The sequence below is a fragment of the Perca fluviatilis genome, chromosome 4 (genome assembly GCF_010015445.1).
Source record: "Perca fluviatilis chromosome 4, GENO_Pfluv_1.0, whole genome shotgun sequence".
Lineage (NCBI taxonomy): Eukaryota > Metazoa > Chordata > Actinopteri > Perciformes > Percidae > Perca > Perca fluviatilis.
Genome location: NC_053115.1, coordinates 26,417,098 through 26,432,767, shown reverse-complemented (window position 1 = coordinate 26,432,767; position 15,670 = coordinate 26,417,098). Strand labels below are relative to the sequence as shown.

At 39.8% G+C, this 15,670-nt stretch overlaps 1 protein-coding gene across 2 annotated transcripts in view; it reads left to right on the top strand.

Moving 5' to 3' along the window:
* The window catches only part of LOC120557963 (metabotropic glutamate receptor 4-like), a 158,796-nt gene that overhangs the window by 50,774 nt on the left and 92,352 nt on the right, over window positions 1-15,670 (top strand). For both annotated transcript variants that reach the window (XM_039798712.1, XM_039798714.1), the window contains exon 2: window positions 12,028-12,244. In XM_039798712.1, coding sequence (XP_039654646.1) covers window positions 12,028-12,244 — 217 coding nt within the window. The remainder of the gene's footprint in view (window positions 1-12,027; window positions 12,245-15,670) is intronic.

Here is a 15,670-nt window from a genome sequence, read left to right as displayed (position 1 = left end):
TACTACTAGATCCCTAATTGAGATACACCTGATGGATTGTGGGTAACTTAAGCTTTGGTTGTTGTTGTTAGCCATGCTGCTGTAAAGACATGATGTTGGGCTAATAAACGGTTAACATTAAATAGTGAATAATATAAAATAAAAGTAACAAAATTTGATAATTTGATGGTATGTACTGTATTGTCATATCACCCAGCCATTTGTGGAGTTTAGTACAAATAAGCTGTATCTGCATACTTCCAGTGCACCAGTGCAGAAATGTAACCACAGATACCAGACACTACAATTTCGGTATACTGAGACAGAGAGCTTTCCCTGGCGGTGATTGGCTTAATCAGCATTCTGCAAACCTGTTTGGCTCTAGCTTTAAATATACATTTTACTTAAAGATGTACAAGTACATTTAAAAGAGAAACAAAAGTACCTGCATTTAATGACTTTCAAACCCTGACTGCCATAAACAGAAACAACATTCACTTACAGGATGAAACATTAAATTACATTAAATGTTACTGCACTGTGACACCTTGATTTATCCGTCATTATTAATAGGGTTAATTGACTTCCTCCTTCCTATGGTGGAAGAATTGAACAGCTCATTAATAGGTCTGTGAGGTTCTGCCACAGGTTTAAATCACATTTACAAGTTCTCAAAGTTAAGCTTTTCCTGCAGCACAAAGCAGATTTTTCCTGTAGGAACTGTTTAAAGAAATTCCTGGAGTTTGTCCAATAAGCTTTAACAAACACTAAAGCAATGTGGATTACTAACAATAGCTCCAAGTCAGCCAATGTTTGTAGTTTGCAGGCTAATTTGAGTAACGTTTATTTTTAATCAATCTCAGGTCAAACACAAAGCCCTGCTCAGTAACATTAAGGTCATTTGTCTCATCAATTCCCGACAAAATCAAAGGGATGACAATTTGTAGAGCTAATCTGAGCATGCAAAGCAGAGGTGCGACACAAAAATCAATAAGTAGAAAGTCCTTCACCAGAAAACAGACGTGCAAACAGAAACACCCAAATACCAAGGTAGCATTTTACTGTAACTATCTGGGTTGCTTATGTGTGATAGTCAAGCTAACCTTTTGCTGGTGGTAGAAGACGTATGCACATTTTTTACTTAAGAAAAAGTAGCAATATCACAGTGTAAAAATACTCTTACAAGTAAAAAGGCCTGCATTCAAAATCTTGCTTAAGTAAAAGTACATACGTATTGGCATCAAAATAAGTACCAAAAGAAAATACATGGAGCTGACAGGTTGCATGTAGCTAAAGACATAGGGTAACTTTAGCTTACCGGTTGCCTGCAGCTGCACTTTTCAAGACATCATGGCCACTACCGGAGTTGCAGATGATGGAGAAACAACAGAATTGGAAAATCCTCCTGCTTCCCTGAAGTCACGGTGTGGCAACATTTTGCCTTCCCTGGGCCGTCAGTTATGTAAACAAAAACTCAATGGTACAGCATTTGGGCTCTAATAGGAGTTCATGGTGTTGATCCCCTCATAAACTTATGGTGCCTTCAGGTGCACCTCATAATGATGTTGACTTACACGTAAAATAATGAAACCAGTCCCTTCCTTACACTGGAATCGGATCAGTCGGCCAGTACCCAAAGCCCAGTTAACTGGGCTTTGGGCTTCAGCACTGAAAAAGTTTTCATCTTTTGGAGACAATACACACAACACATTACGACTTTAAGTTGGAATAAACTATTGATTAATATGCATTTTTTCATATATTGATGATATTGAAATGTTCTTTACACCCAGACAGGGTGGGCTCTGAAAAAGGTGTGAAAACGATCCGTCATCTGTAGCTGCTGTAATCCTGTAAAAACGCCCACCAATCACTGCCTCACGGTCCCCTTGGAAAGAACCAATGAAAAGCCTCCTAGCCCCGCTGAGGTACTCTGCCCCTCCCCTGTATGAGCCTGAGCCCAACGTGCATCTTCGGCGCATTTCCAACAGTAGTCGTATTTGTTTTAAACCTTTGGTATGACAATGTTAGGTGTTTGCTTACCGCTGATAGAGACATAAAGTAAAATTGCGTCCCTTTCCCCCCAGGGCAGGGGGAGGGGTTAGAGGGAGTCACAAGGAGATGCTACTTTCAAATCTTGCTAGCTTTTCAACATTACCGTCCCTGCCTTTAATATAGCATGAATAGGTTTAAGTTGGGTGTATACTTCAGCTGGAGAATATTTCAGAAATCAAGGCAGCTGTACATTATTTCTGACATCACTGAGTTAGATGTTTTTATCCAGGTTTCAGGACAAACCTCTCGAGGCAACTTCTTCATCGTGCTTCATCCTTCACATCAGCAGCAAGTTCTGCTCAGTTGACAAATACTTTTTGAACTGAAGAGTCACTATCTCTTCAGTAGAGCTGAGGTAGGCAGTGGAGAGACTTTGGTTCCCCAGAGTGATCTGCATGATTGAAGCAGGAATGATGTCAGTCTCAGTGGAAGATAAATCAGGATGAGCTCAGTGTTATTGGCTTTGCCTTCTTCTCTCAATTTCAATGTCAAAATATTAAAGGTTAGATCGGAGAGATGGAAATGTTGTGAAAAGGTCTAAAGCATGCTCAGAGATTTTATTTGCAGTTTCCATGGGATTTGACAGTGGACAGTATGGCCACATTGTGCGGCTATATCTGACTGCACTGGAATTAGGCAGCATTATGTCGGCTCACAGTTTACAATTTAAGCTCAATTAACTGTTGACCAAAACCTATTCATATGCAGTCAATCAAAATAAACACACGAACACAGTCACCTTTGTGAAAGTCCAAGTATCTAATAAAGCTATTGAATTTATTTCCACTACTATAGAGGTACTTTATATTATATTGCATCGGTCTGAATCATAGCCAAATGTCCCCATTGTGTTCAGTGAATCATTGTTCATTCCCAGAGCAGTGAGAATCTGTTTTGTTATATCATAATGCAGGAATTGGCTTTCTATTCAGGAGGCTCGTCTATTTGCTGCTCCACTTACCCTGACAGTAACAAAGTGAAACTTTAATCTCCCCTCAGTGTCAACAGCAGCTGATAGCAATTAAGGAGAAAGCCTGGATACTGAAGTGGTGTGTTTGACTCAAAGTGTTCACCCGCATCCCTTACTGCAAAATTTAAACGACTTGTCTTTATTTTTGCAGCCGCTGTCCAGACCCAAACTTCCTTTCAAGCCTCAAATTCAATTAAGAATCTACAGTATGTGAATGAAATGACTCAGTGTGTCTCTATTGTCTGTCTGTGCAGATGCTGAGCATTCATGAAAACAAAATATTATTATTGTTGTTTTCATTGCAGATTTTATTCCTGTAGTGAATGGTCATTAGATAGTTAAACAACATAAATTAGATGCTGCAATTAAAGTAAATTTAATCTGCATGAAGCTGAAGCATAAAAATGCAGACATTATATCTCTGCCTGAATATAGTGAGTATGCTGCTGTTTTGCCCACTTAGGTATAATGCGGCCTTTGCTGTACTGCAGCCAACACACAAAGCTTCCGCTGTGTGAGACTGAGGAGCTTTTTGCAGTGCGAGCTCTGCTGTTCTGTAGCTCAAAACCAACTGTTCATGGAGTGCAAAAGCAGACCTTGAACTGTTCAGACTTTGGAGCCTGGCAGATGTTTTGGTGTATTATTATCATGACTCGTCTAAAGACAGCAGGCAGAATTGCAAAATGCTGATGGTGTTGGTGAAATTGCTTTCAAGCATTGGCATTTGGTTATAAACATGTCCCCAGGTTTTCCCCTAAATGTTTTCATGTTACCATTTGGAAATGATATGCTTATCTGATGAGAAAGCTGGGGGTTAATCTAATTTATATAATAATAATTTAAGAGTAATTTTCATTTTGTTAAAAAGAGATGCCTATCATGAACCAAAAACATGTTGAGTAATGTGATCTGCTGGAAAACTAAAACTTAATTAAAACCTAATATTACGTCTTAGCCATTACATAGTAATTGATTAAACTGAACAAAAACATTACAAGTTATCTAATAAGCTATTTAACCTTTATGTAATCAGGTAGTCACACTGAGAACAAGATCTTTTTGAGGCTACATAGAGCATAAGAGACTATCACAGTCAAGATAGATTCAAAGTTAAAAGTAAAAAATCGGCCAGTGGCATGAGACATTATTTTTTTTTTTTAAATCCTCTCTAATTCATTCCATTTATAGTGTGCAAAGTAGTGGAAGACAGTCTACCGAAGTTCAGGGGTAACTCCAGTTGAACAATCCTCAGATGTGGTTTGGTCAGCAGTTTTAAATTTGAGAATGGAAGTGATATTATGAGGCAGCTTTAGCAGGAGACCTTCATAAATAAAGATAATAGAAAGTAGTTCTCTTCATGTTGATAGTGAAAACCAGCCTACTTTTTTCTACGTCACACAGTGACAAGTACCATATTTGTCTCCTGTAATGAAACGCAAAGCAGTGATAATCGAGTCGTTGAGAGGTAGAGTCAGCAGCATGAGAATAAAAGATATTTCCATAGTCAAGCCGATTTTAGAAATTTTAGCAGTGTTAAATCATTACTGCTGCTACATTAAACTTTAGTTTACAAATGTGGAAAGATGTGTCAATTAAAATTAGGGCTGCAGCTAACAATTATTTTCATGACTGATTAATTTGCTGATTATTTTCTCAATGAAACAATTATTGTTTGGACTATGATAGTGATAGTGAGTTCCCAGAGCCCTTGCTGTGAAACTTTTACACTGTGTATGAACAATTATTTCTGATTAAAGGTGTCCCGTGGAGTTTTTTTGTAAAATAAAACAAAGCTTATGTTTGCATTCAGTGTTACTCACCAGAATGCGTTGTCTGTGTCATTGAGGCCTAACAAAATGTTGAATGAATTTCCTTCCATATAAAACTTTGGCAATGCTGCATATCTTTACACGTTACACCACCTGTAAGTCTGTGGATTAGTGTGAAACCATTGGCAGGATTTGTATGGTGTGCATGTTAATCACAATGTAAATGTCTTTTTTTTTAGTTTTTCACTTTTAGTGTAATTAGAGTAATTCACAGGATTTGCTTTTTTCAGACTAACACAATAATATTGTAATGTAATACAGTTATTGATTTTGGTCTTAAGGAAACAGCTTGGCTTAGCTTATGCTATGCTACGTTTTTAAAACGACATTTCTCTGTGGTGAAATGAGATTGCCAAGTAGTGAGGATAAACTGTTTACCCATCCATGTTTTCCATATACAACTTGATTGAAGCAGATGCTCTGCATTTGGAACACACTGCAGGTTACAAGGCTCTGTCAGGTGTCTGAATTACAGATGCAAATATAGTCAGCCCTTTTGCATGCTAGCATCATTTGCACAGAAAAATACTGCATCTACACCTCGGGACCCAGCATTATCATCATTAAGTTGCTCCTCATCTCAACAGGATGCTCAACAAAGCAAACAGCAGTTGAGATAAATGTGGTCGCTTGAAAGTCTTAAATAATGCTGGAACAACACAAAGGTATGCCACACAATATGTATGTGCAGAATTATCATTAACAGAGAGGATTTAGGACCCAAAGTGATCTTAGGACATTTGAAAATGTTACTATTAAATGTCCTGTCATCAACAGAGCAACATAACATAACAGCAGTAGTTCAGTCCGTGGGGAGTTGGGTTGGGATCCGGAGGGTCGCTGGTTCAAGTCGCCGTACGGACTGAAGTACATAATGTGGACTGGTAGCTGGAGATGTCTCAGTTCATCCCTGGGCACTGCCAAGGTGCTCTTGAGCAAGGTAGCAACCCCACCAACGCCTTTCGCGCGAGGTGCCTTGTCCTAGCAGTTGCAGCCCCTTAATTTTAATTTTTTTTTTTTTTGGTTGTGGGGGGGGGGGGGGGGGGGGTGGTTTTCAGGCCTGTGTGTAGTCTGTGTTCTAATAACAGAGTGAAATTAAAGGGATCAATAAAAGTATAAATTATTAAATTCGTACTATTTTTTTATTAGAAATCAGGCATTTCAGAGCGAGGTGTTGAATCATGGAGCTAGATCACCTTAATATCGTTGCATCTCCACACAGATTCAGGGAATAGATTGTTATATGGTGTCATGACCTGGCTCAGGTGGTCATAACAAAGAGGGAGACAACACCATGTTAAATGTTTAAAGCGCCCATATTATGCTCATTTTCAGGTTCATAACTGTATTTTAAGGTTTTACCAGAATAGGTTTACATGGTTTAATTTTCAAAAAACACCATATTTTTGTTGTACTGCACAGCTCTCTCTCACTGCTGCAGATCCTCTTTTCACCTGGTTTCTGTTTTAGATACAGAGTGAGACCTCTTTTCATCTTCTTCTTCACTACTATCTTTGATTGCACTCGCACATGCTCAGTAGTTCAGATGTAGAGCATGTCAGCTAGCTAACTCTAGAGACAGTAAAAGAAAGCCTGTTTCTACAACTTCAGTCAGTTACAAGGCAGGATTAGCTGGGAGACTTCTAAATGAGGGCGCACATGTAAGTAGTTCTTTTGTAGATTATGGTGAACTTGTGTGTGTTGTAGCAGTGCTTTGCTATTGAGAACGACGTAGCATGCTAGCGTTAGCGTTAGCGTTAGCATGCTAATGCTAACGCTACGAGCTAACGGTTGTGGTTAGCCAGCTCATTTCGGACTGTGACGTCACAGTCCGAGCCGATTTTGAACAGCTCACTAGGAGACTGAAGGCAGGACACATTCAGAAACCAGATCTCACTCAAAACAGCATGGATGGATTTTTTTCAAAGTTTGTATGTGTGTGGAAGCACCAGGGACACAAAAGAACACCCCAAATCCCAGAAAAAGTGTTTTTTTCATAATATGGGCACTTTAAACAATACTTTATTAAACCAAATTGAACCAAATTAGACCAAATTAACTATATACAAAATGGGATGTGGAAATCAGTAGCATCAGTGGTGTAGGATGTGCATCAGTGAAATAGGTGAGTGTGTGTGTTGGTGTTGTAAAGTGTAAACTCAGCAAAAAGCAAACCTAGGACAACATAACACCAAACATAACCAAACCTTGGTGTGCTTGTGGAGCACAGCCAGAGCAGAGAGGAGAGACAGAGTACACTGCAGCTTAAGTGGCCTCAGCACACCAGACCCAGCTGAGCTGAGTTACTCTAATTAGTAACCTGCGAACACTAGGCACAAGTTAAGACACACCTCCTCAATGTAGACAGCAAAAACACTTAAATGACACCGAAGGGCATCACATATGGTAATATGAGTTATTTGTGTTACTGCGAAGTTTTGACACTCAAATGTGATAACAAGCAGAGACAGGTGCTACAGTAAAAGCTTTTTTTTATACAGTCAAATAGACATAATAGCATGCACCACATGTGAAGTTCCATCACATGCATAACTATTTTTATAAAATAAGTATTTTCCCCCTGCACTCGCAAACTGATGGTTGATAAGTGAGATCATGCAATATTCTGGTCCAGATGGAACATTTTCACATCTCTCTCAGCAAACGTCAACTTGTCACCTTCATAGAAACTGATTTAGTGTTACAGAAATCTGCTATTTTTGGCCCAAAAGTGTACCTGCTAATAGTCAAAACAATTAAACAGCTTTGCACTCTGCTGAGTCCTCAGCATAGACCGTGCTGGGTGTTACATGAGAAAGTCACATGCCAGGCAGGGGAACAAACTTTTTCACTCTCACCTATGATTCATTTTCTGTTGAAGGATTTCCTTCAAAATAACACACTTTTGTTCATTCCAGATGCAAGGTAGATAACAAGATGCTCTCTAGACCTTAACTGCACATGTCGCGCATACTTAGTTATTCCGTTTTCAGCAGGCAACCCGGTTTCTGGTATATTTTGATGAAACACTTGGTGCAGTGCAGATCCATGTGATGCCTGATATAGGAGGGAACAGTTAAACGGTAGCTTGATGAAGAAAAAAGCAACACATCTGGCAACAAACCAAGTCCTTAATTAGTGGAACCATTTTTAATTACAATAACATAACAAAACAGTAACTCCAATTACATTACATATTGTGTGTTAATTTTCACTGAAAACTAGTACTGAAAATACAAGGAGCCTTTTATTAAGTTTTCTTCTGTTTATCCCCTAAATATCCTCACGTTTTCTTCTCTTTATGCCCTAAATAACCTCACGTTTTCTTCTCTTTATTCCCTGAATAACCTCAGTAGTATGTTAGGTTTTGTTAGGCAAGTACTTACACATTTCAGTCCATGAATACACTTAGTTCCATTATTATGTTTTCCACATCATTTCATGTTTTTCCCTCTGCTAAGGCTCTCTCAGGGAATAATCTTCAGGTGCTGGTCCTGAAGTGCGCCTAATTATGTATTCCGCGATATGTACAAAAACCACCCGTGAAAGCGTGCCTCTATTTTGCGGTGAAAATTCTCCGCTTCTTAAAAGCAGGTGTAAACCAGCCGCAAGCGGGTTTCCTCGCATATGCCTCCTTGTGAAATGGCAGCAGTAATCCAAGCAAGACGAAGTCATAGGCCAAACGAGAAGATCGTTAAGCGTTACAGATTAAGCAGCCATGCAATATTACAGTTACTGGGAGAAATCATTCCATCATTCCATTCCAGCAGTTGTTAAACTCCTCGCTACATTACAAATATTGGCATCAGGATCATTTCAAACAGTCTTAGCATCAGCACTGGGAATATCGCAGTCTGCACTCAGCCGTATCATAGCACAAGTACTTAACGCTTTGCTACAGCGCAATTTACGGTATAGTGGGCGGAGAAAGCCACTGATTAAATATGTAAATATGACGCAAGCTGAAGTATCACAGCGTGCGCTTTCTGCGGGTTGGCCATGGTGCTCATAACGCTACGCTTTGTTACGTTTGTCTGAGAAATCAGCACTTTTAATCCCAGATTCTGCATCGAATGAGGTTTACATATCAAAACTTTTGGTTTTGGTGTGAATTTATAAAAAAAACGGACACATCACACACTTATGTCCAAATATCCACCCAAAAAAAATAAAAAAAAATAAGCTGTGTCCCAAATCCATAAATTTTACACAAATGATGCAAACAGTATGCAAACTCATTAATATCACCCAGATCATTGTTTACATCCCTTCTAACTAACCTTCTTTACACATTTTTCTTTTTTCTAGTCTGTATTGAATCTTTGTGTAAATTTTTCACAGGCATTCTGTGGCCTATGGCCAGTCATGATAAAACTCCAGTTAAATTGTATTTATATATTTTGGTATCTCTCTCTCTCTCTCTCTCTCTGCCCCAACCCCCAGAGCCATGTTCAGCCAGAGGGTTCTGCATGTTTAAAGGAAGTTTTTCCTCACCGCAGCTGTTGTTCGCGGTGGGGGAATTATTAGGTTTCTGTAAATTATAGATTGTATCTGTAAAGTGTACTGAGATAAAAGCTGTTATGATTTGACACTAAATCAAATTGAATAAAATATTTTTACCCAAATAAGTGAGTTGGACCCCAACAGTGTCTATGTTGATGGGAGGAGGTTGCCTTTATGTCAGATGTTTGATATCAAGGTAGGAGAAGGAGTTTGCGCTTGAACAATCAATCAAAATCAAATGAGCATGTTTAAAAAAAAGCATCTACAGTATATTTAAAGTTGAAGACAAAATACTCACATTCCAGTTGTTTTATTGGCTCACTTCATAATAGAAATAAGGCAGATAAGGCACTTATCAAGGCCTTATGAAAGGCAAAATGTGAGTATTTTGTCCTCCTCGACTTTAAATCTGAGTTGTGCTACCTTTTTACCTTTTATGGAACATGCTTGTTTAATATCAAGGGTTATAGGTGTGTGTGTGTGTGTGTGTCCCAGCCTACGGGTCTGCTGTCTGTGATAATGAAATGCTGCATGTGGCAAAGATGCATCCAGAGGGAGAACGGGGCTGTTTTTCATTAGGATCATGTTTCACTGAGCGTACCTTCTCCTCATTTTGTTTCAAGGCACAAAAACATGACGACAGCTCCTCATCAAAAGCACACTGTGTATCATTACCAGGAATCACCCCGGCCGTCTGTTTGGTGAATCACAGTGTGCCATAGGGATGAAAGATTCCATTTACATGAACACAGTTTACCTATTACAAAAACTGACATGGAGCAATCCCAGGAAAACAGCCCCCTGTGTTGAAACACAACAACCACCACCAGAAAATTTAGAATGATGGTCTCTCAAGACAGGCTTTGTGCTTTAGCTGACCTATTTATTTTTCTATTCAAGTTCCTTATGTAATGTTTGTCTTCAGCACACGAATCAGTAAAGTTGAGTTTGAGCAACCGAAGCCTGCAATGATGCAAGTTCTCGCATTTAAAAAGCTTTATTATCATAAAAGGTACTACTGTGTACCCTGTAGCAGTGGATCTTTTCTTTTTATCAAAGTAAGAAGCTACAGTTAATCCAGCACAGTAGTGTGTAAAACATGCTTTGCTAAGATGCAAAGAGACATGTTTAGCAAGTGACCCCTACTTATGAGTGTGACATGCTTATAGTCTCAGCTTGTGAACCGTCCAGCCTGCTGCAGCATCAGGGAGTACTGAGGCTGGGTGTTTAAAGGCACGGTGGGGGTTCAGGATCACTATCTCTGTTTTGAGTCTCAAAAGGAAGGAAGCTTGTCATCAGACCTCTCCCTGAAATTCTGGTTTTATTTTCTATTTGTCTCATGTTTTTTCCTTTGTAAAAAATGAAACAGAAATACTTGCTTTTGGAAGAAGAGCAATTAAAAGTCAGAGCCCAGCTTTAGTCGCTAAAGTTATAGACCACCAAACCAGATCACTTGGTGTAGTCATATAGTAGTCATGTAGTCACTCGGACAGTAGTCTATATCCACGACATTCCACTTCTGGGATTGCTCCGGTGCCTCCGGAAATTCCACCGGATGTGATTCTTTTGAGCTGGATGTCCGTCACCTTCCGCTTTCTTTGTGCCGTAACTCTGGTGGATTTATGAGGACTATGTTTAACTGCTCCTCAGATCTCTGCAGGGTAAATCCGGACAGCTAGCTAGACTATCTGTCCAAGCTGAGTTTTCTATTGCATGACTAAAACAACCTTTGAATGTAGACGTTCCACCAAAACAAGTTCCTTCCCGAGGCTATTTTGCACCGTGGCTCCTTTCGGTGCTTAGCGCCACACATGACGATTGTGAGTGGTTAAAAGAAATGCCAATAAACCAGAGCAGGTTTTTCTCCCATCCTGGAATGCTGTGTGAACTAGCCAGACCTTCCTTCGCAGCGCTGTGGAGGAAGGTCTGGCATTGCGAGACCACTCGGACAGTTACAAAATCTGCCTATCATCACCTCAAAAATGTATCTTCACTACTCTTAACTCTGTCTTTACAGGTCTCTGCAAAAATTCAAACAACTGCAGCTGATTCAGAACGCTGCTGCTCGAGTCACCACTAAGACCAACAAAGTGAATAACATCACTCACAATTTCTCAGATCTTTACACCGGCTTCCTGTTTGTCAAGGAATTTACTTTTAAAACACTACAGTTGGTCTAGAAAGCTCTAAATGGTTTAGGGCCAAAATACATGTCTGATCTGCTGCTACATTATAAATCGCCCAGACCCAGAGACTTAGATGATCTAGGACAGGTCTGTCCCCAGAGTCAAACCTAAACACGGAGAACCAGCATTCACATTTATGCTCCACATATCCGGAGCTTTTTCTCAAATAAAACTTAAGGTACAATAACTCTTTTCTTTTAAATCATAAAACATTTCTGTTTACCACTGCATTTTATTCAATTATATGTGGGACTATTTATTCATATCTTGCACTGCACTGTAATTTTTATTCCCGTTTAATCTGTTTTATATATTTTTATGTTCTATTTCATTATATGTGTCTTAATGTCTTTTATGTCGTATGTAAAGCACTTTGAATTGCCTTGTTGTTGAAAGGTGCAAAACAAAGAGGCCTCACCCTTATATTCTTCACTCCCTTCCTGTAACTATTGTCACTAGATGCTACTTTAAGCTTAAAATAATATTACTGTTTTTTCCTGTGCAGATCCCCCAGGTGAGCTACGCCTCCACTGCTCCAGAGCTCAGTGACAACACCCGCTACGACTTCTTCTCACGTGTTGTGCCTCCAGACACCTACCAGGCCCAGGCCATGGTGGACATTGTCAAATCCATGCACTGGAACTATGTCTCCACAGTGGCCTCAGAGGGGAACTACGGAGAAAGCGGCATTGATGCTTTCATTCAGAAGTCTCGGGAGGACGGTGAGTACACTTGGCCTCATAAATCATTAGCCTGCTGGATGTCGAGCACCGGGCGTGGGAAGATATTACCAATGCGAACGTTCTGTGTTGCAGAAAATTGGTGAAGCTCGAGGATATGCAAGCAAAAATCAATTGGTGAGGTCAAATGTTAGATTTGATCCCAGAACATGCAAACAGCCAGAGATTACACACTATAATATGTACGATCACAGCACTAACAGAGGCCTGGAAAGAGTATAGGATGATGTGAATGGCTTTAACGCTCCATTAGATCCAAAGATCCACTGCAGCCCTACACACAGTTTACTTTTATGCCTTCTTCTCTGGCTATGCAGTGAAAGAAGCACATCGGCAGCAGCAGCCCCCTATCAGTGTCTACACTCAATCTGTTCTGCCACAGTACTGCTATATTATTATTGAAATTGCATTTATTTATCCAGCAAAGCCTCGTTGTTTGTAAAAAAAAAAATACATTTTCAAGAGTGTCCTGGCCACGATTAGCAACCAGACGAATCTGCGAGCTAATGTTTTATTTGCTATGGCAGATGCACCCCCCTCCTGTTCGAACAGATTTTCCGTTGGCCAGATCGTGGACGGGCCCAATCACAACAGTTTATCTCATATTGGGCAGGTTTCAGACATTGACTGACAACTTGTGGAGCCTTCGCGCTTTACGCAAAATATGTGATGACGACATTTTTGGTTTGCACATCCTCAGGCTGGGGACACTTCGGCGAGCATAAACCTAGCTAAAGTAAAGTAAATAGTAAAGAGGTGCACCGTTGAGGCATTTTCACACCACCACGACAACCAAGATGGCTGCAGCTGATGTGGAACTTTCTGTTGAAGTGTTGCATCACCGTGTCGGGGTTCTAATTTGCAATAATGACTGGCTCGCACTACATTATCCCGCTTATCACACGGCTTACCACACGGCTTATTGCACAGCTTCTTATACAGAGGTTACCCGCTGATAACGCCTGCGTCCCGGTCGGGACGGTTAACTTTGCCGCTGATGTTGCTTATTGATTTAAAAATAGTCCTCCAGAGTCTATGATCAGAACTCCGTCCATGGCAATGGTCTGTTATACAGAAAAAATAGACTGTGGAATGCCATGATTGACCAATCAGAATCTAGCATTGAAGCAAGCCATGTAATAACGGATATATTATATTGCGTATATACTGTTAATTCATTGCTGCACTTGCGCACTTACTTTGCCAGATAGTATCGTTTTGAGCAAAATGTACCAAGAAAGTAAGCCGAAAATGCAAATTATCCGAGTCATCTCCCACAGCAGCAACATCCCTGGCAACCCAGCAGCCCCATGCTTGGAGTTGCACCAGCTCAGCTTTCCCCTCCCTCCCTTAAGAGCACTAGCAAATATAACTGATGATGAAAGGTATATATGAATTCCAGGTGGGAGGTTTTGATATCTGCTTTTGTATCTCTTTTTACTGGCATACATTGCCTAGAGCTGGGAATCAGTGGCCTCCACTGTTCCCCTTCTTGGGGTATTTGAGGGCGAGCAGTTCTCATCCCTCATGCACTGACCCAGGTTCTGAGCCCTCCTAAAGGAAGATACAAGAGCAGATGTAGGGTACACAGAGATGGAGAAAGAAATCTTTTTGCCTTATAGAAACACTTTAGGAAACATCAGATATCTGTTGTCCTTATTAAATGTTAACTTGGAAGCTATCCTATTGACAGTTTAATACATTTAAATTAGAGTGTGGTGTGTAGGATTTTAAAACTGATATTAGACAAAAAAACATTTCTTGACCTTTTCTTTAAAGCCACACTAATAGAAGGCTTTCCTGGCAATGCATATCTTGTAATTATATTTAAATGGTGAAGAAATCAAAGCAAACATCAGGACAGTGAGCATTTATATCACCAAATAATTTAGTAGGAGCACCTTTTAACTGATGTATTCCTCTCTGGTATGGACACAAGATGCTTTATTTCCTTAATTTAAGAGGGCCTATTTTCTGAAACTCACACACACAGTTTCTGAAATGGAAAGTTCATAATGGTCATCTGGGGTTACACAATGGTTTCTCACTGCTTGCTACATTGGTATTCATGAATATAAGATTATTTTTGAGTGCAGCCTTTGGAAACAAACAGGACACAGAGAGGCCAGTCAAGTGTGGACAGAAGAAGACCAGAGAGTCTCATATTTGACTGCAGACAGCCTCTCTCTGCAGAGATGTTGATTACTGTGGAGCATGCCCCAATAGATGGCATTAATCAAGTTAATGAAACACAATGTCAATAAGAACCCTAACAAGATTCCCTTGCAAACCAATGGCCTGCCTGACATCAACATGAGAAACTCTGCTAATGGAGTAACTGCCGTCCCTGCTTGATGAGGAGGATTACAAGCATTAGCCACAGAGTTGGTAGGAATCAGCGCATGTGGGGAATGTAAAATGAAGAGGACGAAAGGGGGAACACAAACAACTCTGCATTGCTCCTGGCTGATTTATTTCTAGATACCGAAAGGAACAGACAATATTAGACTGGGTTGAGGTTAAGCCTGGCAACAGAAATTAAAATATGAAGAAGGTGGAGCCTAAACATACTGTATCAACTGATTCTTACAAGGAAATATCTTTTAGGTTCATCAGAAGTTGTTTCTTTGAATAATTTATTAAAGATAAAGCTGGCATTGTTTCTTATATTCGACGAATCCTGGGAAAAGCCCCAAACCAGCAATGTGTTAGTCCATCTCTCAATAGTTTCTGACTTCCCTCCCACAAGCCCATTAGGCCCTGCTTAAAAACAGCTCACAAATGTATAGCTTCATTTTCTTAAAGGCTTTATAGCTTCCTTAATCAGCTGTATTAAAAACAGTAAAACGGTATATGTGGCCTTGACTTGAAATAAACCACAGTGGCCATCTTTATTATGATGAGGTTACAATTCAAATAGTGTAAAGGCTCATTGATGTGTTTTTAATAGTTTTTGGACAACAATGTATGGAGCTAAATAATACAGAGAATCAGCTATATCAATTTTTAGCTACACAGGCAATACTTGTTAGTTGGATCAATTCATTGTTGGTTTTGGTCTTTTTATGAAATGTAATGATATTGACAAACACATAGAATATCATTTTACAGATCCTTTTAAAAGGATACAAGGTAAATTGATGTAAAAATGTTGGATGTGGTGATTGGATTAGGGATAAGCAGGTCTCCCCACATAGCAACAGGGAGACATTTAAACATCTGTATTCTAAATGGCTGCTGTCACCCGGGGAAGAGATCACAGCACACTCAGCGATGTTCCTGCTTCTATCCATATGGCCGTTTAATCTTTCACACCCGTGTGCAGCGTGTCAGCCAGTTATGTCTTTATTTATTATTTGACATCAGGCAAATGACCCCTGAGAGCCTCAGATATGTCCTGTTGCAATT